At 59.8% G+C, this 27929-nt stretch overlaps 2 protein-coding genes and 1 long non-coding RNA gene across 5 annotated transcripts; 1 reads left to right on the top strand and 2 right to left on the bottom strand.

Moving 5' to 3' along the window:
* The first annotated feature begins 350 nt into the window (after nucleotides 1-350).
* NOS3 (nitric oxide synthase 3) lies at nucleotides 351-18389 on the top strand. 3 transcript variants are annotated; one of them, XM_047096753.1, is made up of 26 exons: nucleotides 351-514; nucleotides 1822-1927; nucleotides 2273-2421; nucleotides 2631-2793; nucleotides 4061-4152; nucleotides 4249-4390; nucleotides 4588-4727; nucleotides 4836-5010; nucleotides 5500-5601; nucleotides 6207-6401; nucleotides 6513-6586; nucleotides 6770-6914; nucleotides 7177-7281; nucleotides 10653-10720; nucleotides 11117-11233; nucleotides 11343-11517; nucleotides 12870-13002; nucleotides 13116-13194; nucleotides 13499-13686; nucleotides 14275-14447; nucleotides 14717-14927; nucleotides 15014-15101; nucleotides 16302-16423; nucleotides 17184-17332; nucleotides 17695-17889; nucleotides 17999-18389. In XM_047096753.1, the coding sequence occupies exons 1-26, from the start codon at nucleotides 351-353 to the stop codon at nucleotides 18158-18160; spliced, it is 3612 nt and encodes a 1203-aa protein (XP_046952709.1). In that variant the 3' UTR covers nucleotides 18161-18389. The 3 variants fall into 3 exon arrangements, with proteins under 3 accessions (XP_046952709.1, XP_046952711.1, XP_046952708.1); XM_047096755.1 differs by having other exon boundaries at nucleotides 1825-1927; XM_047096752.1 differs by having other exon boundaries at nucleotides 351-502; nucleotides 1789-1927.
* On the bottom strand, nucleotides 10158-14180 carry LOC124524467 (uncharacterized). Its single transcript, XR_006965244.1, has 3 exons — nucleotides 13484-14180; nucleotides 13068-13174; nucleotides 10158-11170 (listed from the first exon to the last, which is right to left on the bottom strand). It is a non-coding gene; the product is annotated as an uncharacterized LOC124524467 (long non-coding RNA).
* A 94-nt stretch (nucleotides 18390-18483) lies between the features above and the next one.
* Nucleotides 18484-26500, bottom strand: ATG9B (autophagy related 9B). The gene is made up of 14 exons (XM_047096756.1): nucleotides 25960-26500; nucleotides 25797-25840; nucleotides 25566-25630; nucleotides 25207-25368; nucleotides 24528-24669; nucleotides 22210-22964; nucleotides 21870-22023; nucleotides 21474-21653; nucleotides 20649-20885; nucleotides 20346-20479; nucleotides 20072-20168; nucleotides 19747-19870; nucleotides 19519-19660; nucleotides 18484-19355 (listed from the first exon to the last, which is right to left on the bottom strand). Exons 1-13 carry the CDS (start codon nucleotides 26498-26500, stop codon nucleotides 19533-19535), a joined length of 2763 nt encoding a protein of 920 aa, XP_046952712.1. The 3' UTR covers nucleotides 18484-19355; nucleotides 19519-19532.
* Nucleotides 26501-27929: the final 1429 nt, after the last annotated feature.

A 27929-nucleotide genomic window follows, 5' to 3' on the forward strand; every position in this document is an offset into this window, starting at 1 on the left:
ACACTGACAGGCCTCTCTGACCCTCTGGTTGTCCACCCTGCCGACTCCTCCCCTAACCCCTACCCCCTCCCTCACTCCCACCCTGCCCCAGGGCTCCAAGAACACCTGGCTTCCCACTTATCAGTCCTAGTCCTTTGAGCGGAACCCAGGCGTCCGGCCCCCCACCCTCTGGGCGGGCTTGGAGCCCAAGGCTTTAGAGCCTCCCAGCCTGCCTTGTTCCTGTCCCATTGTGTGTGGGGCAGGGGCGGGGCAAGGGCCAGCACCGGAGAGCCCCCTCCCACTGCCCCCTCCCCTTCCTAAGGAAAAGGCCTGGGCTCTGCTCAGAGTGCCAGAGCGGAGGCGAGGCTGACATGGGCAATTTGAAGAGTGTGGGCCAGGAGCCGGGGCCTCCCTGCGGCCTGGGGCTGGGGCTGGGACTGGGCCTGTGCGGCAAGCAGGGCCCAGCCTCCCCGACAGCAGAGCCCGGCAGGGCACCGGCACCCGCACCCCCACCCCCACCCGCGCCAGACCGCAGGTAAGGGCCCTGGAGGCGGCGAGAAGCAGGGGGCAGGCGGGAGGGTGTCAAGCCCTAAAGCCCCAGGCTGGGAAGGGCTAGAGCCCGTAGCCCGGCCAGGAGGACCAAGTCGCCCGCACAAAAGGGCTACCTACCGGTGTGGATAGAACAGGACAATCAGGGAGGTTCGGAGAAGAGACCAGGGTCAGGACCAGCAGGCAACAGGTGAGAGCGGGAGGTAAAGGTGCCAGTTTACCAGGTTTGAATTGCTACTCTGCCGCCAAGAGCTGTTTGACTTTGAGCAAGTTACTTCACCTCTCTGAGCGTTTATACACAATAGGGATATAGCAGTAATTACTCCATGGGATTGGTGCGGGTTTCTGGCTCGCGACAAGCCTCCAACAAACGGTGAGGATTATTTAAGAGAAGAAAGGGGCCGGGGAGGGTAGTTACAGGGGAGTGAGAAGGCAATCTAGAAGGGGAGAGAGTCGGCCCCCGGGAGACTCAGGACCTTGGCATGGGAGGCTGAGAAGAGAGCAAACAGGCCGCATTCCTCTCCTCCAGGCCCCACCTCCTAGCGGCTGTCACCCCCAAACTAACGTGGTACCTTCAGCCCCGAGAAGAGAGAGAGGGCGGCTGAAGGCCAGGTGGGGTGCCAGGCCAAGCAGGGTGGCAGGGCCGGAGGCAGCTCCACGGGGAAGGCTCCGCACTGGCGCACCCAAGGTCCGAGGCCCTCCCTTCCTCCCCTCGGCTGGCCTCAGCCTCTGGGAGGAAGTGATAAGGCCTCTGAGGCCTCCTTTCACACAACAGTTACTGTCAGCAGGGGGTGACTGGGGAGGAAAATCTGGGCTGAGGAATCCCAGGGTTTCCCTCAGCTCAAGGGTGGGTTCCATGCCCCTCCTGGTAGGGTTCATCACAGCTCCGGGGGGGTTGGACCCCCCCCCCCTGTCCAGAAGGGGTGAGGTGGGCCCTGAACAGGGATGAGACTCAGCCTTGGGCCAGGGGCTCGGGAGCTCAGTGCTCGCAGCCCTGGGCAGCCCAGGGTCTGACGACTTGGGAGACAGGTGGGCCTGGGTTTTAAAGGGACCGGTTCTTCCCACGTGGCCCCTGGCAAGATTCCTAACTTTTCTGAGCCTCAGGTCCCTCCTCGTCTGTAAATGAGGACACAAATATATTATCTACCTCCTAAGGTTTTCGAGGGGGCTGACAGAGAAAGTGTAGGAAAGCACATGGCAGGCAAGCAATCAATCACTGCGGTTCTGAATGTTGTCGGAGGGGTCTCTGGGGGGAAAAAGTTCCTCCCCCATGACCCCTCCCCTGGGTCCCAGCAGTCCCCCGCTCACCAAGCCCCCGGAGGGGCCCAAGTTCCCTCGTGTGAAGAACTGGGAGGTGGGGAGCATCACTTATGACACCCTGAGTGCCCAGGCACAGCAGGTAAGGCCAGGAGCCCTCCCCGTCCCCTGTCAGGGTCAGGGGGGCGAAGGCCAGTCCCCTCTAGAACTCGCCCTTTGGTCTCCAAAGACAAGAGAGACTGGGAAGAGCCAGAGGAGATAAGGGACGCCCAGGGGACTTTGGTGACTCCCGGCCTCCCGCCCTTGCCCCAAGTCCTACCATAACCTGGCACAACCTCACCCCTACTTCCAGTCTCGGTCCCAGCCCTGAACCCACACCTGCCCAGACCCACCCTCCCTCTGCCCCCTCCCCTGCCTCTGCACCCTGACCAGGTCCTCACCTTTGTGCTCCCTGCTCTCTCTGCCTCTGCCCTCCACCCCAACCCAGGAGGGGCCCTGCACCCCTAGACGCTGCCTGGGCTCCCTGGTTTTTCCACGGAAACTGCAGAGCCGGCCCTCCCAGGACCCACCACCCACTGAGCAGCTGCTGAGCCAGGCCAGGGACTTCATCAACCAGTACTACAGCTCCATCAAGAGGTGACACCGTGCCTTGAGACGCACGGCCCACCCTTGTCCTCTGACCTGGGGCCCTGGTCCTGCCGAGGCCTCGAAATGATGATCACCTTCCCCAGGAGCTGCCCCCTATCCCACACCCTGACACCAGCCTCCCCCCAACACCCACACAAAGCCTGGGGAACCTCTCCCCCCACCCCTCGCTGACTCGACTTCCTTCTTCTCCACCACAGGAGTGGCTCCCAGGCCCACGAGCAGAGGCTTCAGGAGGTGGAAGCCGAGATAGCAGCCGCAGGCACATACCAGCTTCGGGAGAGCGAGCTGGTGTTCGGGGCTAAGCAGGCTTGGAGAAATGCACCCCGCTGCGTGGGCCGGATCCAGTGGGGGAAGCTGCAGGTGTGGCTGGCTAGCAAGCACCCAGAATGGGGACTGGGGGACACGAGAAAGGAAAGGAGCAGTGAGGGCAGCCCCTGAGGCTTCCCTGGGGGGGTCCCAAGCAGTGGGGACTTAGAGATCGGTACCCCTGGGGAGCCCCCAGTCCAGTAGCCACCACCTGGTTGTTAAGTCCAGAGGCAGTGTCTTGACTGGCTGCGAGGAGAAACACCCAGATACACTGGGTCAGTGAGGACAGCTGAGCCGTGGTCCCTGGGCGGTATCATCAGTTCAACAGAAGCAGTCTTCTGGAAGAGGCCCCTGGCTGTTTCTTCCGTGCCAGCCTCACCTGCCCAGCCCAGCCCTCTAGTGCCTGCCTGGGCCCCACAGACTCCTTCACGCTCCCACCACTGGAACAGCCTAAGAGAAACGAGCTGACCTGCAGGGGAACTTAACCCATGACCTTGGCCTCCTCAGCTGTAACTGGCCACCAAAGAATTTGGAATAAAGCCACCTGCTCAGCAAATGCCAAAGAAGTCTCGAATAAAAGAACCATCCTGTCTGAACCTTGCATACCCTTGAAGTTGTTCAAAGCTGAGCTTTGAACCCATCAGACCTTCCAAATGTGATCACACTCACTGCTACATCCCTCCCGTGGCCCCAGGCCAGCCACTGCCACCCCCTGCTTCGGTCACTAACACAAGCAGGAAAGGGATCTCCCGGCCCCCTGCGGGCCCCCCCCCCACCCTCAGCCAGTCAAGATGGCTTCTACTAGCATAGGAGTATCAGGACAGGCAGACTCCCGGACGGCCACCTCGTGCAGCCAACCCCCTTCCCATCAGCAGTGTGCTCAGGGACAGTCTGATGACTGGCTGGGGTCACCCGCCTTTGCTTGAGCACCACGAGGTAACGGGGAACTCACCACCCACACCCTTAGGTGGCCTCCCCGTCAGTTGGCACCCCTCCCTGGCCGTCGGGTTGGTAATGACTGGGTCCCTCCTCTGTGGCAGGTACTGAGTCAGCTTCTGCAGGGGTGGGGAGATGTCCCAGCAAGGAGATAAAGGCAGACAAGGCTGCGTTGGGTGTGTGGGGCACAGGGCAGGAAGGGCTCAGTGTGCGTGCACGCGGTCAGGGAGGCTCCTTGGAGGAGAAAGAACCATGACGAGTAACACCTCCAGCCTTTGGAGGCCTCTCAGGAGGTGGCGACACCCTCCCCTGCCTCCTTACCTTCTCCTAGAGCTGATACTCAAGACCCCTGTGTCCCCCTGTCCCCCTGCCTTGGCTGGCTCAGGTGTTTGATGCCCGGGATTGCAACTCTGCCCAGGAGATGTTCACCTACATCTGCAACCACATCAAGTACGCCACCAACCGGGGCAACCTCCGGTGAGTGCCCCCCCCCCACCAACGCCGTGCCAGATGGCATCCCTCCCCTAGGTGCCAGCAGAGGTGGGGCTCTGACAGCTGTCGTCCCCATGTCAGCTCGGCCATCACAGTGTTCCCCCAGCGCGCCCCAGGCCGCGGAGACTTCCGAATCTGGAACAGCCAACTGGTGCGCTACGCGGGGTACAGGCAGCAGGATGGCTCCGTGCGGGGGGACCCAGCCAACGTGGAGATCACTGAGGTGGGCACAGAGAGGCGGAGAAGTGGAGGCCGGCCGGTGAGGGCTCTGCGATGGGGCACGGGGTCCAAAGGGTGGGCGATGAAGCAGGGAGGGGGGACCCTCACTGAGATGACGGAGGGAGATGCCGATGAAGGGGGTCCCTGAGGAGAGTGGGGGGTTGGGCCCCTCAGACGCCCCTCTGGCCCCGCTCCCCGCAGCTCTGCATCCAGCACGGCTGGACCCCGGGAAACGGCCGCTTTGATGTACTGCCCCTACTGCTCCAGGCCCCAGATGAGCCCCCGGAACTCTTTGCCCTGCCCCCCGAGCTGGTCCTCGAGGTGCCCCTGGAGCACCCCACGTGAGCGTGGCAGGGCCTGGGTCAGGTGGTGGAGGGGCTGCCCGGGGGTGGGGTGGCCAGGCACCGAGGCTCCACGGGCAGCTCAATCCCACACCCCGACACCCCCAGGCTGGAGTGGTTTGCGGCCCTGGGCCTGCGCTGGTACGCCCTCCCGGCGGTGAGCAACATGTTGCTGGAAATCGGGGGGCTGGAGTTCACCGCGGCCCCTTTCAGCGGCTGGTACATGAGCACTGAGATCGGCACGCGGAACCTGTGTGACCCGCACCGATACAACATCCTGGAGGTGAGGACCAGAGGGTGGGGAGGGGGTGCGGGGGGCTGCCCGCCCCATCCCCTCCGGGCTGGAGCCTTTGACGCGCAAACGGATCCACAGACTGTCAGCAGCTGGGAGGATCTAAGGTCCCAGCTGCCTCTCAGATTAGGACTTTGGAGGCTCTGGGACCACAAGTTTGGGGCAAAGGAATGCATGCGTATTGGCACAAATATGGAATTGTGTTTCCGGGAATAGGACCTATGACTCTATAGCTTTCGTCAGATTCTCAAAGCAGATCTTGCAAAACAACGTGAAGACCCATTTTAGAGACGAGAAGTTAAGACCCGGGGCAGAGAAGTAACTGACCCAGGGTCCCTCTATGTTTTGGGGTGCCTTTGCAGGCAAGGACCTGAACCAGCCCCAAACTAAGCAGTCAGGCCTCTGGCCACCCTCGCACCTTCTACTCCGTCCTCTCCCCTACACCTTGTCCCTACCAACGCTATGCACCCCTGCTCCCAGGATGTGGCCGTCTGCATGGACTTGGATACCCGGACCACCTCGTCCCTGTGGAAAGACAAGGCAGCCGTGGAAATCAACTTGGCCGTGCTGCACAGTTACCAGGTACGCAGGCCCAGACTGGCCAGGAGGGCAAGGGGCTGGGGCTGGAAGAGAGGGAGGCACCTAGAGACGGGGTAGGAGTTGGAGACAACAGGAAGAAGTGCCGTAGTCCGTGAGGCACACTGGGCCTGCAGGTCTGGGGACACAGCAATGCAACTCCGGTCCGGGGACACAGCACATGCGATTCCGGGTGCCGCGGTAGGATGGTCTGGTACGCCGGGAGCCCTGCTGACCAGCACATGCTCAGTAACGCAAGCCCCCGGGGCACAGTGGGTATGGTGGTTTGTGGGACCCGCCAGCTTCTGGGAATACTAACTCCAGGATTGAAGGCCTGCTGAGCATTGTTGTTCGAGGAAACTGCCTGCTGAGGACTTGGCCAGAGTTTAGGATGTTTTGGTTGCGGGGGCAGGACATCCAGATGTGGGAGACCGGAGCTGCTGCTACTGAGCCTCGGGGGTGGCCGTGCACGCTGCACGCGTGCAGGGGTGACAGCATGGTAGGGGGACACGGCCTGTGTTAGGTGTGGGGTGACCCAGGACACAGCGGTGGTCAGGGTGACAAGTGTGGGTCTGTAGGCTGAGTCTAAGCCCCTGCCTCCCCGACCCCAGCTGGCCAAAGTGACCATTGTGGACCACCATGCTACCACGGCCTCCTTCATGAAGCACCTGGAGAATGAGCAGAAGGCTAGGGGGGGCTGCCCTGCCGACTGGGCCTGGATCGTGCCCCCCATCTCCGGCAGCCTCACCCCTGTGTTCCATCAGGAGATGGTCAACTATGTCCTGTCCCCTGCCTTCCACTATCAGGTGCCCACCCCGCTAGCTCTTGCCCGCTGTCAGCAGCCCCCAGGGGCCTCCAAATTTTTGCTTTCTTTACTTACCTCCTCCTCCTCCACTCCCCCCATCACTCCCCTGCAGCCAGACCCGTGGAAGGGAAGTGGGTCCAAGGGTGCCGGCATCACCAGGAAGAAGACCTTTAAGGAAGTGGCCAAGTAGGTGCCCTAGGAATGCTGCTGTTCCCCCACACCCAGGGCACCAGCTTTAGCAGTGGGAAGGCCCACCAACTCCCACACCCACCACTCAGCGCCCCAAGACCTTGCTTGGACCGTGCACCGGGGGAGGCCCTGGCTCCGTGTGCCTGGGACCCCCCCCTCACCCCCCCCCCTCGCCTGCAGTGCGGTGAAGATCTCTGCCTCACTCATGGGCACCGTGATGGCAAAGCGAGTAAAGGCAACAATCCTGTATGGCTCCGAGACCGGCCGGGCCCAGAGCTATGCACAGCAGCTGGGGAGACTCTTCCGGAAGGCTTTCGATCCCCGGGTAGGGCTAAGCCCAGAGGGGTGGGGACCTAGAAGGGGCGGGGGGGGGGGGGAGTTGATCTGTATCTTCAGATGTGCTCTGGAGGACAGGAGAGGGTCACAAGTCAGAGCCCAGGAGGAACCCCGGGATCCGAATGGATTCAGGGATTGAGTAGGGGCCTGAGTCAGGGTCGGAATTGTGCCCTGCCTCGAGAGACCAGAGTAGAGGTACGAGGGCAGCAGAGACCAAGTCCCTGGGACATCTGTCTTCTCCTTGTCCACAGGTCCTGTGCATGGATGAGTATGATGTCGTGTCCCTCGAGCATGAGACGCTAGTGCTGGTCGTGACCAGCACATTCGGGAATGGTGATCCCCCAGAGAATGGAGAGGTGAGACCCAGCAGTAAAGGGGCCACTGGGAATGAGGGAAGACTCAACATGGAGTGGCTGGGCAGGAACCCCATCCCCACGAGGGAGAGTGGTGATGCCCTGAGAGTCCCCCAGAGTGCGAGTGTGGACATTCCACTGGGACCCCAGAGCCTGCACAAGCCATTCTCCAGGTCACACAGGGGCTGCCCCTGACACACACACACACACACACACACACACACACACACACACACACCTGCTTCAGTGTGTCCCCAAGTCATTTCCATGATCAGTAAAAGCATTTAACACATGGAAGGCACTTCTGGGCTGACTGACGAGGTTAGACTGCTCTCAAGCATGGACAAATTAGAAAAACAGCGATACTCCGCCCGCTACACAATGTCGGCTTTTCCTTTTCTTCTTTCCTTGACGAAAGAAAAAGAGATGTCAACAGAGATCAGGCAACTTCGCTTTCTGAACAAATCCTTAAAGAAGCGAACTAGAGCACCGCCACAGAACACTTTATTATTAACCATTATCTTTCCAGCTTCTCCGTCCCTGGAGGCCCCAGCTGCACTCATTTCTAGGGCTCTCATGTTTCAGCATCTAGGCGATAAATGCCTTCTTAGCACGAAGTACCTCCTCAAGTACCCTAAAGCAGAATTCCGATGCAAGCCTTCCCCCTGCCGTGCGGTCCATGCTGGCCCCCATTCTCATCTGCATTGCAAAGGAAGATAGAATCACTTACTCTTTTAGTATAAGAGTAGTGTTTGCACCCGTGTGACCCACGAGCCGATGAAGACCCAGCACATTTCCATCACCTGGGCAGTCCCCTTCGTCAATGCCTCCGGCCAGCCCCTTCCCAGGCCATCCCTACCGAAGGCCAGCACCCTTCTGACTTCTGTCACCTTAGTTTCGCCCACTCTAGGATGTCATAGAAAGGGGAGCACACGGTAAGTGTTCGGCCTGCTTTTGAGGCTCACCTCACCGTGAATGATTCAGCACCTCATTCCTTTCGACCGCTGAGCAGTGCTCACTATGTGACTACAATGCGTGTTTCTCTGCTCTCCTGCTGACGGACACTTGGGCCATTTCCAGTGTTTGGCTATTATGAATCAAGCTGTCATGAACATTCTTGTGCAAGGCTTTCGTGGGCCTATGTTTTCATTTCTCTTGGATGAATACCTACGAGAAAATTGCTGGGTCATCGGGTAAATGTGTGTTTAACTTTAAGACCAACAAACAAACAAACAAAAGAAAAACCCTGCCGAACAGCCAAATGGATTGAACCGCACACTACAGTCTGTGCATTTCGATGTATGTAAATTTTATCTGATTTTTTAAAAAATGGAGCAAACCTAGGAATACGCCCCATAGAAAATGGGGTGTATTCGCTAAAGACACTAACAAGAATGTGTATGGCAACATTGTTCATAACAGTCCCAGACTGGCGACAATTCCAATGACAATCAACAGTAAGAATGGAGAAACACATTGTGGTTTTATTCAAAGTCTATACAGCAATGAGGGCGAACGGATCACAACCACACGATATAGATGAACCTGACAAATGTAACGTAGAGGGAAAGAAGCCAGACACAAAAGAATCAGACCACAGGGTTCACTCTGTATTCAGTGCAGAGAAGACAAAACCAATTCATGGTGACTTAATCAGGAGAGTGGTTGCCCTCGCGGGGTGGGGGGGGGGGGGCTGGTGACTCAGAGGGGTAAGGAGGTGAATCCTAGGATTCTAGCGATGTTTCTGGAGAGGATGCGGACTACGTAGGTAGGTTCAGTTTGTGAAAATCTAGAAAGCTGGACATTAAAGACCTGTGTGCTTTTCTGCATGTGTGACCCTTCAACAAAAGGTTCAGAAAACAAAATTTAGGCAGTATTTGAACCTAGAGACCCCCACAACCCAAATGCATCTACAGTTAATGCTGAGACGTCCCAGCCTTGGCGCATTTCTGGCTTTTGCTGCACCAAGATGTTCCGTGTAGCCCATAGCTATCTTCACGGCAGAACATGACGTGGCTCAGCCTTCCAGAAGACGAGATGGAGGCATGGCAGGGAGTCTGAGGGCTGTTCTCCCCCTATCGAGTTGGCTGAAACATCAAGGACTGGCCACATCCAGTGCTGGCAGGAGTGAGCAAAGAGCACTGCTCTACCTGGTTGCTGGGGGACGGTCTGACTCACCTTCCTCATCAGGTCTTTAAATCCTCTGACTTGGCAACTCCACTTTTTTTTTTTTTTTAATTTTTTTTTCAACGTTTATTTATTTTTGGGACAGAGAGAGACAGAGCATGAACGGGGGAGGGGCAGAGGGAGAGGGAGACATAGAATCAGAACCAGGCTCCAGGCTCCGAGCCATCAGCCCAGAGCCCGACGCGGGGCTCGAACTCACGGACCGCGAGATCGTGACCTGGCTGAAGTCGGACGCTTAACCGACTGCGCCACCCAGGCGCCCCTTGGCAACTCCACTTTTAAGGGCGGCCCTACCGAAACACGCAAAAGAGGCAGCAGGAGTGTATATACGCAAGTGCTTGGGCATCGGTCATAGACCACCCAGAGTTCCTGAGTCAGAGGGAAGTCTCCTACATGTAGTACCTGCCAATGAGGGGGCACTATGTAGCCATTCCAAAGAAGGAGAGGTCGGGGGCACCTGGCTGGCTCAGTCAGTTAAGCATCTGACTTCTGCTCAGGTCATGATCTCGGGGTTTGTGAGTTTGAGCCCTGGGTCAAGCTCTGTGCTGACAGCTCGGAGCCTGGAGCCTGCTTCGGATTCTGTGTCTCCCTCTCTCTGCTCCTTCCCTGCTTGGGTTCTTTCTCTCTCTCTCTCTCTCTCTCTCTCTCTCTCTCTCCCTCCCTCCCTCCTTCCCTCTCTCTCGTTCCCCCTCCCTCCCTCCTTCCCCCTCTCTCTGTCTCTCTCCCTCTCTCTCCCAAATAAATAAGAATTTTGAAAATTTTTGTTTTTCGAAAGGAGGTCATTCTTCATGTGATGACCTGGAAGGAAGGACATCCATGATATATCCATGACAGGTTGTTAAGAAAAAGCAGATAAATATGGTGTGGCCCCATTTTTACTTTTTTAACAAACTATAAATACAGATACATTTCTGAGTACAACGAAACAGAGCTCGGAGGTTAAACACCTGTCAACAGGGCCCCTGCCTTGGGGGCCCGGACTAGAGGGAAGGTAAGGTAGATTTTCCCTTTTATCATTTTATGGTTCTGTCATGTTTCCAGAAAGCCGCTACCTGGTTTGAAATTTTCCAAACAAAATCACAATTTACAGATAAGAATTCTAAGGATCAGCCCAGTACAGTTTTCAACTTCTGTGTGGTTTGAAGTAAAGCAAAACTAACCACGATAACCACGCTTCCCCTCGCCAGAGTTTTGCGGCGGCCCTGATGGAAATGTCTGGTCCCTACAACAGCTCCCCTCGGCCAGAACAACACAGGTGAGTGGGGGTGGGACTTTGGGGGGAGGTGGAGGGAGGGCAGTGAGGCATCTGGAGACAACGAGAAAAGGGGGGCTGAAATGTTCCCCCTCTGCACCTCCACAAGCTGGAGGGCAGAGGTGAGGGGGCCCGGACCCCATCACAGCTCAGGATGCCCTCCTCCCTTGTGACCTGCCCACTCACAGTCTGGCCAGTCCTGAGGTGTCCTTCAGAGAGAACAAGGGGGGCACGCAGGGCCTGAAGGCGCAGAGATCCCTGGGAGACAGAGCCCAGCCCGAGGACAGGGCCCTTCTTACCCCAGATGTAGACACCCTGAAGCTGTCCCCTGGCTGTGTCTGGGCCCGCACCGAGCCTCCAGCTCCCTGTGACGGCCCTGTCTTGGTCTTCTTTTGCCAGGAGTTACAAAATCCGCTTCAACAGTGTCTCCTGCTCAGACCCGCTGGTGTCCTCCTGGAGGCGGAAGAGAAAGGAGTCCAGTAACACAGACAGTGCAGGGGCACTGGGTACCCTCAGGTCTGGGGGGGGCTGCAGCGAGGGGAGGCGGGGGAGGGCGGGCACGCTGTCTGGGCACGCGTGGGGCTGGAACGGGTGTGGGCTCCAGTGACGGCTCCCTGCACCCCAGGTTCTGTGTGTTCGGGCTGGGCTCCCGGGCGTACCCCCACTTCTGTGCCTTTGCCCGTGCGGTGGACACACGGCTGGAGGAGCTGGGTGGCGAGCGGCTGCTGCAGCTGGGCCAGGGAGACGAGCTGTGTGGCCAGGAGGAGGCCTTCCGTGGCTGGGCCCAGGCCGCCTTCCAGGTGAGCCCCTGGACCTGTCCCCGCGTCTGACCCAGGCTTCCGCTCCCACCTGAACACCCAGACTAACAGAGCTGTGACTTTCTCAGCCTGGGCTTCCTCCGGGGGCAGCTCTGCCTGGTCTGGGGGTCATGCCTGAAGCTGGCCAGGCTCCTTCTCCCATTCCTGACGCTCTTTCAGGGCAGGGCTGGCCCAACCAAGGTTCCCAGAGTTAGCAGGTCTGGGCTGACGGAGAGGAGGAGGACATCCTTGGAGGGGGGCTGTGGGGGCACCTGGCGCAGGCAGAGGGCTTGCTGGGGTAGAGAAAGCCCAGCTGGAGAAAGAGACAGGCTCAAGTTGGAGGAGGAGGAGAATGGAAAACAAGACTAAAGAAACCACATGAAAGGGAGTGCCTGGAAGCTAGGAGTGGGACAGGAAAAGCAGGGCGCACTGTGAGATTTTAGGGACACCACTTTAAAGACGTGAGGTCAATGAGAGGAACATCCAACTAGAAGCAGGAAGGTGCTGAACTAACTCACTAACTCCGGCAGCAGCAGCGGTGGGGGTAGGAAGGAAGGGAGGGGGCCACGGAAGGAAGGAAGAGATATAAGACTTTACACACACAAAAGAAAGATTAACAAGACTGGTGACACAGGTCGGAGGAGAGGGAGCAGCCAATCACAGAGGGACCCTGGATTTCAAGGCGGGAGCTGGCCAAGCAGTTTGCAGGACTTGTACCTGAACAGAAACAAACAGAATATGCACCCTCCCAGGGGTCTTGCCCCAGGGGCCCCCTCCAGCCTTTGTGAGCCACTCAGGAGGGACAGACCAGCCAAAAACCCTTTCCACCGCCCCCCCACATGCAGGGTCCTGCGCCAGGAGCGCTCTAGGGTTTTACATAATCTTCGCCAGAACCTAACGGGGTGTAAAGATGGGGTCACTGAGGCACGTGGAATTTAAGCACAGGAGTCAGGGTTTGAACGCAGGTCTGAACGCACAGACGCACCGTGCGCCGAGCGCCGCGCTCCCTAAGAGATGAACGCTCACCAGATTTAGTAACCAGCCGGTGTGACCCGAATGAGTGGGTGTCAGGGGAGAGCTAGTGCAGTGGCCCAGCCACGAAATGGGCCGAAGAACGAGGCACGGTCGGCCTCAGCCTCCATTTCGATCCCATTCTCCGTCCCGCCGCCGGGGCCGCCCCCGCCACAGGCGTGAGCCGCGGCAGGGCCCCTCCACTCCCACAGTCCCCGGAATGGAAGGCGACAACCGGACACCCAGCAGGCCAGCTCGGCCTCCCACCTCAGCCCCCCTGAGCTCCTCTCTGCCCCGGCCCTCCCCGGTGGCCAGAGGCCCTCAGCCCCCACCTGGCCCCTCAGGCCTCCTGTGAGACTTTCTGCGTGGGAGAGGACGCCAAGGCTGCCGCCAGGGACATATTCAGCGCCAAACGGAGCTGGAAGCGCCAAAGGTACCGGCTCAGCACCCAGGCGGAGGGCCTCCAGCTGCTGCCAGGTGAGGCTCTGGCCTCCCCCTGACCCTGCCGGCCCCCCCTGGGCTCCCGGGGCCCCAGGACTAACTCTCAGGGGCCGGGCCGGGCTTCTGGCTGAGTCTCTCTCTCCCCCCAGGCCTGATCCATGTGCACCGGAGGAAGATGTTCCAGGCTACCATCCTCTCAGTCGAAAACCTGCAAAGCAGCAAGTCCACGTGAGGACAACCACTCCCGCCCCCACTCACACCTGTCCTGGCCTCTCCCCCGCCCCCCACACACACATACCTGTCCTGGACTCTTCTCCCCTCCCACATCTGTCCTAGCCTCTCCTCCCCCCCCCTCCAAACCTGTCCTGGCTTCTCCTCCCCCCACACACCTGTCCTGACCTCTCCTCCCCCCCACACACACACCTGTCCTGGCCTCTCCTCCCCTCCCCACCCCGCCCCGCCACCCCATCCCAACACCCTCCTCCCAGGTCCTCCTCGCTCCCCCTAACTGCCCTACCTCCTCACCCCCCAGCCGGGCCACGATCCTGGTGCGCCTGGACACTGGAGGCCAGGAGGGGCTGCAGTACCAGCCGGGGGACCACATAGGCATCTGCCCGCCCAACCGACCGGGCCTCGTGGAGGCGCTGCTGAGCCGTGTGGAGGACCCGCCTCCGCCAGGAGAGCCCGTGGCCGTGGAGCAGCTGGAGAAGGGCAGCCCTGGTGAGAAGGCGTGGTCTGGGACATGACAGGGACAGCCCGCCCTGTCCCCCTGACTTCAGGGTCCCCTTGAGCTGAGGGCCTGGCAAGAAGCTTCCACCTCCACTCACGGCCATAATGCCTGTGCTCGGAGCCGCCTGTGCCTCCTCCTGTCAGGGTGACCTTGCTGCGGGATGGTCCACAGAGGGTGGCTTTCCCAGTACCTGCCCCCCATGCCCCCCAGAAGGCTGCCCTCTCCCTCTGAGCTCCTCCCAAAGTCTCCTCCCGACAGCCCAGCCTGCTCCATAGCTGCCGTCGGGTCCACCCTCTGCCACACCAGTGCCTAGGGTTAAAGTTGGTGGGGGAGGAGCAGAGCCCAGACCAGCCCAAACCAGCCAGGGGCCCCAAACACACACACACACACACACATACACACACGTACACAGGGGCTGCCCAGGCAGGTTCACCACCACTGTTCAAAGGCAACGTCTCCAATAAAGCGCAAGACATGGATGGTCAGGGCTGGTGTTACCCCCAAGCAACCATCGCCTCAGACCACGCAGTTCCAGCTGGCCTCTTCCTCAGACCTCCCCTGTACACCACCCCCCCCAGGTGGCCCACCCCCCAGCTGGGTTCGGGACCCCCGGCTGCCCCCCTGCACGCTCCGCCAGGCTCTCACCTTCTTCCTGGACATCACCTCCCCGCCCAGCCCTCAACTCCTTCGACTGCTCAGCACCCTGGCGGAAGAGTCCGGAGAACAGCAGGAGCTGGAGAGCCTCAGCCAGGTGCAGGGCCACCCCGGCGGGCAGCAGGGGCTGGTGAGGCAGGACGAGCTGGGTGGGGAAGGGGAGGCACCCGGCTCACGTGTCCTGGGGCTTAAGACCCAGCCCCTGAGTCACTAACTCATCGCCGAGTTCTCGGCGCCCCAGAAACGTTTGTTGGCCCCAACTAAGGAGGCAGAGACCCCAGGGGGCTCAGTTCAGGAGGAGCGAAGAAGGGAGGTCGGCAGGCAGGGTTGGGAGGTTCCAGAGCCGTGACGCCCCGCCCCCACCAGGACCCCCGGCGCTACGAGGAGTGGAAGTGGTTCCGGTGCCCCACGCTGCTGGAGGCGCTGGAACAGTTCCCGTCCGTGGCGCTGCCTGCCCCCCTGCTCCTCACCCAGCTGCCCCTGCTCCAGCCCCGGTACTACTCCGTCAGCTCGGCGCCCAGCGCCCACCCGGGAGAGATTCACCTCACGGTGGCCGTGCTGGCGTACAGGACCCAGGGTGAGGTTGCGAAGGGCCGGGGCCAGGGCCACACGGGGACCCGGGGACGGGCCCCTCACCGGCACCCTCTCCTCCCCGACCCCCAGATGGACTGGGCCCCCTGCACTATGGAGTCTGCTCCACATGGCTGAGCCAGCTGAAGGCCGGAGATCCCGTACCTTGCTTCATCAGGGGGTGAGTGAGTAGTTCAGGGACATCAAAGGAGAGAGTGTCCATCCAAGCAGGGGTGGACAAAGTGCCCCGGGGACGGCCGGGGACAGACAGAGGAATCAGCAGGTGGTCGCACAGGGTGAGGGTGGAAGCTTTGGTGACTGGGAGCAGGGAGGACCGACTCAACACGTATCAAGGATGGGGTGTCCGCTCAAGCGACTTCAGAACTTCGACGAAGTTTTGGGCGCTTTACTCATTGGGACTTAGCGTCCTGCCCCGAAGCTTCCCCTCCCAGAGACAGGGCTGGGATTCGCCCAGCAGCTCCTGCTGCACTTAGGTACACTATGTCCCCTGCTTATTTGGCTTTTTTGAAAGTTGTATTTATTTGTTTGTTTTTGAGGGGGGGGGGGTAAGAATCCCAAATCCACAATGTCAGCGCAGAGCCCAACGCGGGGCTCAAACTCACGAACCGGGAGATCATGACCTGAGCCGAAATCAAGAGTCGGATGCTTAACCGACTGAGTCACCCAGGCGCCCCATCCCTCGCTACATCCTCGAGGTCAGTCTGACTGGGGAGGCAGTCAGGCACTTGGGAACTGTGTCCTGTTCCAGGATTAGTCCTCACTTAGTCCAGGGAGAACTAGTTAAGTTACCAAAGTATCAGTAAGGACTGGAAGAAAGTTAGTCTTCAGGATGCCCTTCCTGCGTGCCGTGTTCAGAAGTCTCGCCCCACCCAGCAGCCAGGACCCAAAGTCTCAGGGGGGACTTAAAAGAGCTTCCAGGATGGGCACCAACTAGGTCCCGTCACCCAAACCCATCAGGAGGAATCACACACTGTGCCAATCTACTGAATACGATCCAAATACCCATATTAAGGCTATGACTGAAAATGAGTGAACTCGTTACGAGCCAAAAGCTGTCCTTCCCTTCCCATGTTTTGTAAATCTCTTAAACTGAGACATCAGAACACTCTTCACTTCAAATTACATTGTATTTCCTGGGACCCAACCTCCAGAAGCACAGGTCCAGGGAGTTTCTGCCTGCAGGTAGAGTTCTTTCCATAAACACATCGTGCTCTCTGTGAGCGAGACTGTGTCGAACACACGTGGCAAGTATTATCCCACTTATCAGTGGAACCTGAGTTCTCTTCTCTCCCCTCAATGGAAGATGGTAAGAATCGGGGGAGCTGGGAAAGCACAGGGGCCGACAGCGTTTCTCCACTAGGGCTCCCTCCTTCCGGCTGCCGCCCGATCCCAGCTTGCCCTGCATCCTAGTGGGCCCTGGCACAGGTATTGCCCCCTTCCGGGGATTTTGGCAGGAGCGGCTGCACGACATTGACAGCAAAGGTGAGACTGGGGGCCAAGGGAGTGACTGGAAGGCAGGAGGGGGGAAAGGGACAGAGACTGGAAGACAGAAACCTGGAAGACAGGAAGGAAGGCAAGGAACAGGCCACAGAGGTGAACAGAAACTTAGTAGATCAACCAGAGGGCGGTGCCCTGTTCACTTGGCTCCCTGGTGCCAGACACAAAGTAGGCAGTCTAACCGGATTAAAGACAAGGGTACAGGGGGAACTGGAAGTCTGGAGAGAATGGGGCTAGGACTCAAATGGCCAAAGTGTACTTGGGACTGCCCCAGAGCCCACCCAGCTGTGTCCAAGACCCAAGGAAGCTACAGGATGTTCAGGTTGGACATGGGGTGTGCAGGGCACCCGGTAAAACAAAAGGAGGGGGCTGTGACGGAGAGGAAGGCAGAGAGTGCGGAAACTGAGGGTGTGGAAGAATATGGGGTTGGAGCAGGGACCGTGCTAGATGGGGGCTCTTAGAACTTCCGTGTCAGATGGTGCCAAGGGCGTCTGAGCCAGAAGCCCCACGTTCTAGCGCGATGCCACCGCTGGTCGTTCCACCCGAGGCGCCACCACCTCTCGTAAGCTGCCTCCCCGTGAGCGTCGTCTCCGTAAACCAGGGTCGGGCAAGGTCTCTGTGAAAGCATTCCGCACTCTTCTGGAGGCCAGACACCAGAGGCTTGGGCTGTCAGTAGCCAGTGGGCGAAGTCGCTAGGGCTGCGCCCCTGGGAGGGGGCTCTCCCAAGCCGCAGTGCTACTTGCAGGGCTGCAGCCGGCCCCCATGACCTTGGTGTTCGGCTGCCGATGCTCCCAGCTCGACCACCTCTACCGCGACGAGGTGCAGGATGCCCAGCAGCGAGGGGTTTTTGGACGCGTCCTCACCGCCTTCTCTCGGGAGCCCGACTGCCCTAAGGTGCGACCCCCTGAGGCCGTGGTAACCTGAAGCTAGGGGCCGGGGAAGCGCCCTCATGCGCTCCAGCAGGGCGCCCAGGCCCAGGCCCGACCACGCCCCTCCGGTGCGCGCCCTCCGCCCCGCCCCTCACCTGGCGCCCCGCCCCTCGGCTGGCACCCCGCGGCACGCAGGCCCCCGCCCCCACTCGGCCCCTCCCGCGTGCCTTTTGGTCTCACCCACCTTCACCAAGCCCCGCCCCTTGTTTGGCTCCACCTCTCTAGGCCGCAGAGCCGCGCACTTAAGCCTCGCAGGGCCCGCCCCTCCCCCGCCCCCGGGACCCACGCGCGCCTTAGGGCACGCCGCTTAACCTCCGCCTCCCTCAGACCTACGTGCAGGACATCCTGCGGACGGAGCTGGCGGCTGAGGTGCACCGCGTGCTGTGCCTCGAGCGGGGCCACATGTTTGTGTGCGGCGACGTCACCATGGCAACCAGCGTCCTGCAGACGGTGCAGCGAATCCTAGCGACGGAGGGCGACATGGAGCTGGACGAGGCCGGCGACGTCATCGGCGTGCTGCGGGTGCGGGGGGCGGGACCATGCCGGGGCGGGGCGGGGCCATCCCGGGGGCGGGGCCCACTCCCGCTTAGGTCCCACTCTTGTTCTGATCCGCTGCCCTCTTTCCCGGCAGGATCAGCAACGCTATCACGAGGACATTTTCGGGCTCACACTGCGCACCCAGGAGGTGACTAGCCGCATACGCACCCAGAGCTTTTCCCTGCAGGAGCGGCATCTGCGCGGCGCAGTGCCCTGGGCGTTCGACCCTCCCGGCCCAGACACCCCCAGTCCCTGAGAGCCCCTCTTGCTTTCCATCCCAGTTCCAGGAGAGGGGCCGTCGGTCTACTCTGGTTCTGCCGCTCTCCTGTCGGTGTTACCAGACCAGCCACCTCTCCCTCCCCTCCCGAGGTGCCGTCCCACCCCTATCCAGAGACTGCCCACGTATTCCAGGGGATGAGGGAAGTGTCTCTCTCTAGGTCTGTTTACCTGCCCCAGGTCCGGAGGGTCCCTCCCAGCAGTGATATTCCCGGGCCTACTGTCACCCCCTTTTTGTGTTCATTAGGTGAGTTTTAGGTTCCCCTTACCTTCCTCGGGAGTATCTTATCTCGAATCCTAATCTCTAAATCATTAAAATATTTATTATTGAAAATTCACCATAAGAGACTGGACCCGATGTTACAAGTGCTACCAAGACGCCTAACCCAGCCCCATCGATTAAAATTGCAGAACAACAAGCTTTGTTAACTTGTGCAGCTGGAGGGCGTGACAATTCTTTGACAGGGAGTCCTATCCTACACACTCCACTCTGACCCAGCGCTCTGGAAATGCGGCTTCCAGCCCATCACGGGCAGTTCTGTGTTGCTTCCTTGCTCTTGATTGAGAAGGAGGTACAGCCCTCCACCAGGAGTGGGGACGCCAGAGACGAAGGTCACAAAGAGGTGCAGCAAGCCATGAGCAACCTTTACAGCCGGTTTCAGACAGGATGAGGATCCACACCCACTTCCGCAGCCAGCGCTGCCAGTGCTCAGCTCCAAAACCACCAGCCCTCTGTAGAGTCTTTCCACTCACAAGTCCCCAGTGGAACGTGAAGGCCAGACAGGCTTGGAGAGCCCACTGCCATCCAGGTCCCGTCCCTCACTGTTTCCCTTGCATTTAGCTAGGCCTCCACCTTGGCCCCGTCCTCCACCCTGAGGATACCTGGGGATTTCTTCCCAGGCAATTGCTCGAGGACAGTTAGTTGGTGTGGCGTCCCCTTAGCCCCTTCAGACGGGGATAGTCTCTAACACTGTCTCCAGATGCCTTTGGCATCTCCTCTCCTACCCTTTCTCTGCTCTCTTGGATGAGCTTATCATTAACCTCCCCCAAGTCCTGCCCAACTAAAACATCCTGAGATCTAAAGTCAGGGGGGCGGGGGTCTTTAAAGATGGCTCGGCATCATGCCCTTCCACTCGGCCTTGTCTGATCTCCTACGGCTGGAGAAGCCAGGGAACCTGGGGGAGGAGAAGGCTCTTGGCAAGCAGTCGGAGGTTTAGATTCCAAAGATGACCATCCCTATCACCCTGAATTCCCACCACTGCCCCCATCCCTCCAAGTCTGGCTCCACCCAACTTTCTCTTCATTCCCCAGCTCCCACCCCAGTTAGACAATACTGACCCTGAGGAGCCCTCTCAGTCAGTGCTAGGGGCCTGGCCAGGCTCCTTCTGGGCATCTGTGGTCTCCTGAAACCTTCCGGGGAGCAGATTCTGGGTTCTCTGGGTTCTCCACTGCTGTCTGGGGCTGGAGGCAGGACTGGAGCCTGGTGAGATGAGCCATCAGCTGGGCAGTGCGGTGATGCCCCCCGTCAACCCAGGGTCTGTCCCCCGCACACCCTGACCACCTCACCATCACTTGACCAGGACGGCTTCTCCTCATCAGGCGAGAGTGTCTGGGAGGGGCTGGACCAGGGCCTGGACAGGGAAGAGGCTGAAGCCTCACCCCACAGTTCCTGCTGCTGCTGTTGATGGAGCTAAATGGAACGAAGAAGAATGATGGGCTTCCTTTCTGCCCCTCAGTGTGAAGCACAGCCCCTGGACTAGGTGCAGGGGGTTTTAAAACCTCCTCTTCCAGCTCCCATTGTGTACCTCCTTACACTCTACCCCACGCTCAGTCTCCATTTCATTCAGCTGCTTTCTCCCTACATGTCTCTTTCTGGCACCCTTCTGCTCACCTGGTGCAGGTAGATGGCATGCAGACTCATCTCAGCAGAAGCAAGCTCTGGGAGCTGGGCCAGCTTCTGGCCCCCAGTGCCTCCTGGGGACACACAGCTGGAACAGAGGGTGCAGTAGTCCAAAGACATGCCCCCCCAGGGCCCCCAGGGAGGGCCAGACTTGATCTCCCCTTCCCAATCACCCCCAGTGCCCCTGCATCCTCCTCCTGGGGGATCAGCCCCGCCACCCATGCTGTTCTCCATCTCATCTCGGGCCCCCTCCACTCCCCCTCACCTCGGGTCCTGGGCAATGCGGGAAATGGAGGCCAGGAGGCTGGCTGTGGCTGCGGCTGGGCAGGGGGCTGTGGGGCTCAGGTCCCGCGGGGGCAGGAGGGGGTGCACCAAGAGGTTGGCCAGGAAGGCCTCAGGCTGGGAGCAAGAGAAGAGGGTGTCAGAAGTGAGGCCAGAAGGGGAGGGAGGAGGTCTAGGGAAGGCCCGGGAGCAAGCTGGACCAGGGAGCAGGTCAATACAAACAGTGAGTTGGAGGGGAGAGCCTGGGGGTGGTGAGGGCAGAAGAGTAGTCCAGGCTGCAACTCACCAGAGGTGAGGAAGAGTCACTGAGCACCCCCGGGGTGGGGGGACTGCGAACAGAAGTGGCGCCCCAGGCTGCTGCATCTTGTTGGACCCTGCCCCGAAGGTGCCCCAGGAACTTGGAGCTGTGCCCTGGGGGGCGCCATTGTGGATGCACCAGGGAGAACCTCATCAAGGAGAGCTCAGTCTTTCCATCCTCCGCACGCTGAGAGAGCGAGGCCTCTGTCTGTCCTGCCGAGAGCCACTGAGAACAAGAACAGTGCATCGTTCACATCCTGTGGACACTGCTTTTATAGCTTCCGTGGGAGCCTTGCGGGGTAGGCGTGACAGGAAACACTAGCCCCGTTTTCCAGGTCAAAGAACAGAAGCCACGATGGGGACTTGCTCAAGATCAACCAAAAATACAGCGGCAAAACAGGACCTGGGTCTACAGCCAGCACAAGGGTAGGGCGCAGGCTTAATGTTTTGCCAGCATGTGCACGATGGACCCCAGGGCTGGCTGGCCTGACTGCCTTATGCCAGCCCCGTCTACTGACCAGCTCATTTCTCAGCCTCTCTGATGGTCTCCGCTCCTGTTTACTGGACTTACAATGTGCCAGGAACCCTGTTAGGGTACTGCACACATCATCTCATGCAATCCTCACAGCCCTGTGCATTGGCTACGGTCACCATCCTCATTTGACAGATAAGGACACTACCACATGGCAAGTGACAGGCTCCAGGTCACAGGTGGTCAGTGGTAGAACTTGGGGTGGAACCCAGCTTTGCTTTAAGTGAGGCAAGCAAACCCCTATCCAACCACAACCCCACACAGCCAGGGATGGGCTCTAACCTGAGGGTGACCGTGACGCTTCACATCCATCAGGGCAAAGGAACAGATGTCCCCAACTCCAGCCACATCCACAGTGAAGTGATGAAAAAAGTCAATGATCTCCAGGGAACGGGGGCAAAACCAGAACAGTAGAAACAGCGGAGTGAGGAGAGGAGACAGGAGCTCCTCCAGGAGGGAGACCTGGGGAAGCAAGGTGAGGCTGAGAAACAGTCGTTGAGGGGACTCGTGATCAGGACAAAGAGGTCTCCTAGGACGCCTGCCAGGGCCGGAAACCTCCAGAGTCACTTGCCGGCTCCCGGGATGGCCAGCCCGGAGCCCGTTTGCCCCACGCCCTCCCCCAGACCAGACGCCGGCGGCTCTGGGGTCTCCGCGGCCCGCTTCGGGCCGGACCCTCACCGCTCGGTACTGAAGCAGCCGCGCCATCTGCCGGTAAGCGCTGGCCTTGCCGGCAGGGCCGGGCTCCTCCGGGAGGTAATGCATGTGTGCCAAGGCCGCCTGCAGCAGGAACTGCGGGGAACGACCCCGGCCCTGTTCTTCCGGAATGAAAGACCTGGAGATCGAGATGGGGGTGCAGAAGGGGGCCCGCGGTTAGGAGGACGTGCGGGTGGGAGGCAGGGCCGGGGGAGAGGGGGCGCCCAGGGCGGGGTTGGGGGTGGTGGTGGTGTAGGGATTCGCGGGAGGCTCGGCCCCGGGTCAGAGGAATGCCCCCCTCCTTCCCGGGCAGCTCCCCGAGCACCTGGCCACGGTGGCGGTGACCCCGAGCGCGGTCATGGCGGTGAGCACGTGCTCCACGGCCAGCACGTCCTCGTCGTAGACGGTGAGCACGAGCAGCGCGGCGAAGAGCGCGCCGGCGAAGAAGACGAGCTGGCGGGCCAGCAGCGCGAGCAGGGGCGCCGGGGGCGCGGCGGCGCGCAGGAAGGCGGCGGCGGGGCGGTAGGCGCGCGCCAGGCGCGCGCGCAGCTCGTGCGGCAGCTCGTTGAAGTGGCGCAGCTGCAGGTGGGCCAGGCGGGACCAGCGGCGCGTCCCCAGCGCCCCCGGCTCGCGCCGCAGCAGCTCCGCGTGGCTGTAGAAGGCGTGCAGCACCTGCCAGGCCAGCACCAGCGGGCTCAGCGCCAGGTTCACGGCGGCCAGCAGCAGCACCGTGCGCCGCCAGCGCGCGGCCAGGGCGCCTCGCTGGTCGCTGCGCTTGTAGGCGTCGGGCAGCTCCCAGCCCCCGCGGAAGAGCGAGAAGGGCCCGCGGAAGAGAAGCAGGTCGACGTTGAGCGCCAGGCCGCGGCTGAGGAAGGCCGCGCTGCCTCCCCAGGGCAGCGCGCAGCGCGCGGGCAGCAGGCCCTTGTTGGCCAGCGCCACCTTGTAGTTGGTGTAGCGCAGGATGCGGTGGTGGACGTCGAGCTCGGTCAGCGGCCGCGGCTGCACGCACAGCCCCCCGCTCTTCTGCAGCGCCAGCAGGCGGGACTGAACCTCGGCCCAGGGCACCGAGCTGAGTTCCTCCTGAGGAGAGGGGGCTGTTGAGCGTCAGCTGGGTTCCTCGGCGCGGTGATGCCCAAACTCACCTTCACGGAGCTACCTCTCTCGTCTGCCCTCTCCCCACCTTCCTCACCCAGTGTCGTTCAAGGGGCGAAACCTGTCGCCTTTCCCGTTCTGCCCTCTCTTGGCCTCCTCTAACCTTGTCACTGACCGGGGCGCTTATTTCCCTTCATTGTCTCCTGAATTGTGTTCCTCCTGCCCCTGCCACTCTCAAGGCCATGAGTCTTGTGCTTCCCAGGGACACCTCGTAAGTTAACTTCTTCAGGTATTTGGTCTCAGCTTCTCAGGAGCAGATTTTCTGAAACCTCCCCGCCCTGGTTCTTCACAGAGGGCACAGAACTGCTGCTGGGACCTGGGAACTGTCTCTCCTTCCCAGCCCTAGGGTGCAGGCCAACACAGGACCTGAAGCCTCACCACCTCTTATCTCAGCATGCTTTGAGACCGACCCCCCGCCCCCAGCCCCATCCCACTCCACCGCCCATTAACCCTCCTAAGACACCGGCTGTGTCCATGTCTGGGTGGGGTGCTGTCAGATCTCACTTGGGTCTCATCTGCAAACCTCACGTTAGCCCAGTTTCACCCAGCTGCCCCAGTCCGGCTTAGTCAAGTCCCTCCAGGCCAGCCTCTCCAGTCCATCCCAGGCTCTCCCCTTCCCCTGGAAGGAATGGGGGAGGGGGAGAAAGAAGGGAGGAGGAGGAAGAGAAGGGTCAGCAGCCTCCTGGAGAAGCAGTGCTCTAACTCCTGCCTTCCCCTACCGGTGCTCCCCTGGACCTCTCCATCCTCCCTGCACTCTGTCTGTGCTCCCCCACTCGAGGGGCCGTTTGGAAACCTCTCCCCTTGGCCCTGCAGGAGAGACATGCGGAAGGTTCTGCGCTTCTGAGGGGAGCAAGGGAAGCAGGCTGCAGAAGACAGCCTTTGAGCTGAGCCTTAAAGAACGAACCGGGGAACAGAGTAAGAAGGAGCATGAACGAGATGGGGAGGAAAGAAAGGGCAAAGCATGAACTAGGACAGTGAAGGGGCCCACACAGTGGCTCACTGCAATCGTGAGGGAGGCCAGAAAGTGGGGGGGGGGGTATCACCCAACGGGGCCTGACCACTCAGTTGCGGGCTGGTGGGTCCACTCCTCACTGCTGCCCACAGATGCTCACCACCCCCCCACCTCCTGCGTCGGGCCTTGGAATGCCTTCCCACCTCCTATCCTTCCCAGCCCCACCCAAATTCCTCCTGCCCTGTAAAGTCGGATGACCGCCCTTCCTCTAAATATCCACTGTTTGGAGCACAAGCATGTGACCCTAAATCATCAGCTGTAATCCAAGTCAACAAAACTCCACTCGGGTAAGGACCAAGCCTTAGAAGTAAGTGGTGGTACCTCTTCTCCTAACATTACTCAGGGCCTGGGCAGGTGTCAGCGAGGCCTTCTGCCTGCTTTCCAGTGGGCGCTTCCATCTGTCCAGCCCCCGCTCCTCCCTATTCTCTGTCCCCACCCCTGACAAGGCACCTCTCCACAGACACGCCCGCCCAGCTCACCGGGGGGATGTGCAGGGCCTCCCTGTAAAACACCTGGATGTCCCAGTAGCTGAAGAGGTTGCAGACTGAGCGAAGCAGCTGTAACAGCCAGAAGGCTGCCGCCAGGATCAGAAGGAAAACCAGCAGGGGGCTGGAGCGGATCCTGTGTGGGGTGGGACAGATAGCAGAGAGAAAGTGGGGGCCCAATAGAAAGGGAGACTAGACTTGGGGAGCGAGGGAAGAGTCACAGAGAGAGGGACCCAGCTCCACCAGCAGCTCTCAGCGTGTGGGCCCTGGGAGACCCTGAGGCCCTTACAAGTGTCGGCAAGGTCCCAACTTTTTTCAGGTAAGACGAAGGTTTTCTGCCGTTTTCATGCTCATTCTCTCATGAGCATACAGTGGACTTTTCCAGAAGCTACGTGTGTGACACCACATCGGCAGCTGATGGAACGTGTGCTGGTGTATTCTTAGATTTTAAAGCTATTCTCAGCTTCGGTCTCGAATGAGGTAAATGTACCTCATAAACAAATGCTCTTGGGCGTTCTTGATCAAGTTTTAAGTGTATTCAACGTGTGCGGAGACCAAAAACTTGGGAGTACTGCTGATTTAGACCAAAGGACAAAAGGATGGGGGGGGCGGTGCTTGTCTGCTTGTCTGCTCGTCTCCCCCTTCCACGCTCCCCCCACCAGCTGTCACTCACCGCTGGGCACAGTGGGAGGAGGACAGGATGGCATCTGCCAAGGTGACTTTGCCGTGGAGCAAGCCAGGTGTCGTCCTGTTGTTCGGTTGGTTGGCGAAGAGAATGTTGTAATCCACGCAACGAAGGAGGAAGGTTGTGAAGGTGACAATGAAGACAAATTGTCTGGGAGACAGGGAGTGCAGTGGTCAGGCCTGAGGGCAGGGCAAGCTCCTGCCCCAACCTCCAGGTCAGCCCTGAGGGTCCTCCCCTCCCTGCCGAGCCTCTGGGCTGCTTGGGTGGGGTGCGACACGGACTAAAAGCAGCAGGCACTGCTGAGGGAGCAAGGTGACAGAGTCTGGGGCTTGGGACAAGCATCTCACCCCAGCTGGAAGACATCCTCCAGCAGGATGCAGGCAAAGCCATTCCTCTGGTGGTAGCTATAGATGTGGCGGTGCGTCAAGAAAGAAGCCTGAGGCACGAAGGGCCTTTCTCGAAGACACCCCTCCCTCACTTCCGCAACCCACTGCGCCCCGAGAGCCGCCGGCCAAGAATGGCACCAGCACCAAAGGGCCCTCCCACGCCAGTGCTGCCAGGCCGAGCACAAAGGATATCTTGGTGAAGAAGCTGTCCAGGTTCTGGATGTGGTGCCAGGAGCCTGGGCACAGAGGGGAGAGTGTTGGGACTTGGCTCTCCCCTGAGCGCCCAGTTCACATCCTCGGGGGCCCCCAGGCCCTTCCCAGCATGCTCCCCTCGCAGCCCCACACCCACACTCACCTCGGAGCCCTTCGGGCACATGGAGCAGGGGCTGCTGCTCCTCCCCGTGGAGGGGTGAATCTTGGGACCCCTCGGGGTCACAGTCCTCCAGCCGCTCATAATCCTGCTCAGGGATCAGAGGCCCTATCCGCAGCCCAGGAGGGTCCTGGGGGCATCGGTGCGAGGGAGGGGGAGTCACTGGGGCCAGGGGTGGGGTGGAGTGGGAGCCCCAAGAGGGGGGAGCAGAGCTGGGTGTCATCGCGGGCCCTGCCTGCGTTGTTGGGGTGGGGAGGGCACTGTGGGGAGGCTGAGAGCCCCCTGGGGCCTGCATCGCTGGGCAGGGGGGTCCCAGGGCCGGGGGAGGGACCGAGGAAGGGGAGCTTCTTGTGTGAGGGGCAGGGGACAGAGAGAAGATGGAAATCCGCCCTCTGCCAGGCCCCCGACATGGAGGAGGAGGGAGAGGGGGCAGCGGCATGGGGAGGAGAGGCACTGATCCAGGCCCCAGGTCTCCCCACCGCCCCAGCCGCCCTCGGTTCCCCCCCCAGCCCACTTGCCTCACCATGGGGCCAGTAGCTTCTCCTGAAAGCTTGGACGGATGGGAGCTGCTGCCGTATCCACAGAGGTCTGGGTTGCTGAGCAGGGACTCCGGCAAGGATGGTGACAACAACAGCAAGGTGACTCAGTCAGGGCAGGCCTCAGGCGTCCAAGCCGGCAGTCACCTGTCTGACAACTCACACCCCTTCCAGGGCAATCTGCGGCCAAACCTGTCACGGCCAAGCCTCTGTGCCTGGGAGGAGCACAAGCTGGAGAGGCAGAGGCGGAGAACATGCAGACCAGAGACACCTACTGTCCCCTCCTCAGACCTGGAGTGGATTTAAAGGGAAGGCCAGAAAGTAGCAGCCAAAATAACAAAGCCAAAAGAAACTCCCACCAAACGATTCTAAGGCTATGAGGCTAAGATGTTACATCTTTGACTTCTTGAAACCTGGTCTCCTCTCTCTACACATGCACACAGGGATCCACAGAGAAAGGCTTTAAGACCAAAAGCAAAAAGAAGAAAAAACAAAAGAAAAGGCTGGTGTTCTGTTTGCCTGCCAATAGGAAGGGGAGGGGAGATTGCCAGACTGGGCAGCCAGGTTGCAGGAAACTGAGGAAAGGGAGGAGGTAAAGAAAGGAGAGAGCTATTCCAGAAGTGAGAAGTGGTTTGGGGAGCTTCGGTAGAAAAAGGCTCCTTGGGAGTTCCGTTTTGTCTTCCTCTTTATCTTGGGAAACACCGAAAGTCTCTTCCCCAGTCCTCATCCAGTTTGGGGGGCCCCCTGAGAAGCATCAGAGCTGAACCAGCAGAGGGCAGCTGGGGGGCCAGGATCAGGAAGGAGAATTTGCATACCCAGGGATGAGCTGGTTGAGTTCCTTTCTGCCACCTCAAGGAGGAGAAGGAGGCAGCTGGTTTGTTGGCATGTTCGACGCCATTCCTGGGGCCCTGAATCACCAGGTTTGCTACTAAAGCCCATTCCTGAGGTGCTGACTCAGCTGCCCAGGTGTCAGGGCCTGCAGGGCTTGGGCCTGAGGGCTGTCTTAGGGGACAGTATCTGTGAAACAGAGAGAGGAACAAAGTGCTTCCTAGAGTGTGTTCACTGGAGGAATGTGGAGGCAATCATGGAATTGCTCACAAAACACGAGACCAGATATGCCTGTTTTTCTCCTTCTGTGCTGCCTTCCTGGGACAGGAATTGTTAAAGTAGCTCGGGGCTTGCATAGTTTTATCCCTGAGCAGGAGGCAGAACTCCTAGAGGTGGCATCCTAGTGCCCAAGATGGAATCCCACATTGCAGAGGGGCTAGGAAATTCCCATATCTTAGAGACATCTGCCAAGACATCTGCCTACAGGTTGTGTAGGGTTTTGCCTGATCTCTTTTCAACCTCCCTCACCCCAGTATTCCACCACATTCACATTAGGACCCCTCCCATACACCCAGCCCAACCTCAAGCTAA

The sequence above is a fragment of the Lynx rufus genome, unplaced genomic scaffold (assembly GCF_022079265.1).
Source record: "Lynx rufus isolate CCGP_SWC_20201006 ecotype Redwood Valley unplaced genomic scaffold, mLynRuf1.p SCAF_4, whole genome shotgun sequence".
NCBI lineage: Eukaryota > Metazoa > Chordata > Mammalia > Carnivora > Felidae > Lynx > Lynx rufus.

Coding starts and splice junctions, on each gene's coding strand:
- NOS3 (XM_047096752.1), top strand. CDS start 351: ATGGGCAATTTGAAGAGTGTGGGCCAGGAGCCGGGGCCTCCCTGCGGC. Junction 6,402..6,512: donor CCCCTGCCTTCCACTATCAG/GTGCCCACCCCG, acceptor ACTCCCCTGCAG/CCAGACCCGTGGAAGGGAAG. Junction 7,282..10,652: donor ATCCCCCAGAGAATGGAGAG/GTGAGACCCAGC, acceptor TCCCCTCGCCAG/AGTTTTGCGGCGGCCCTGAT.
- ATG9B (XM_047096756.1), bottom strand. CDS start 26,500: ATGGTGAGGCAAGTGGGCTGGGGGGGGAACCGAGGGCGGCTGGGGCGG. Junction 25,369..25,565: donor GAGGATGTCTTCCAGCTGGG/GTGAGATGCTTG, acceptor CCTGTCTCCCAG/ACAATTTGTCTTCATTGTCA. Junction 20,480..20,648: donor GTGACTCTTCCTCACCTCTG/GTGAGTTGCAGC, acceptor TCTTGCTCCCAG/CCTGAGGCCTTCCTGGCCAA.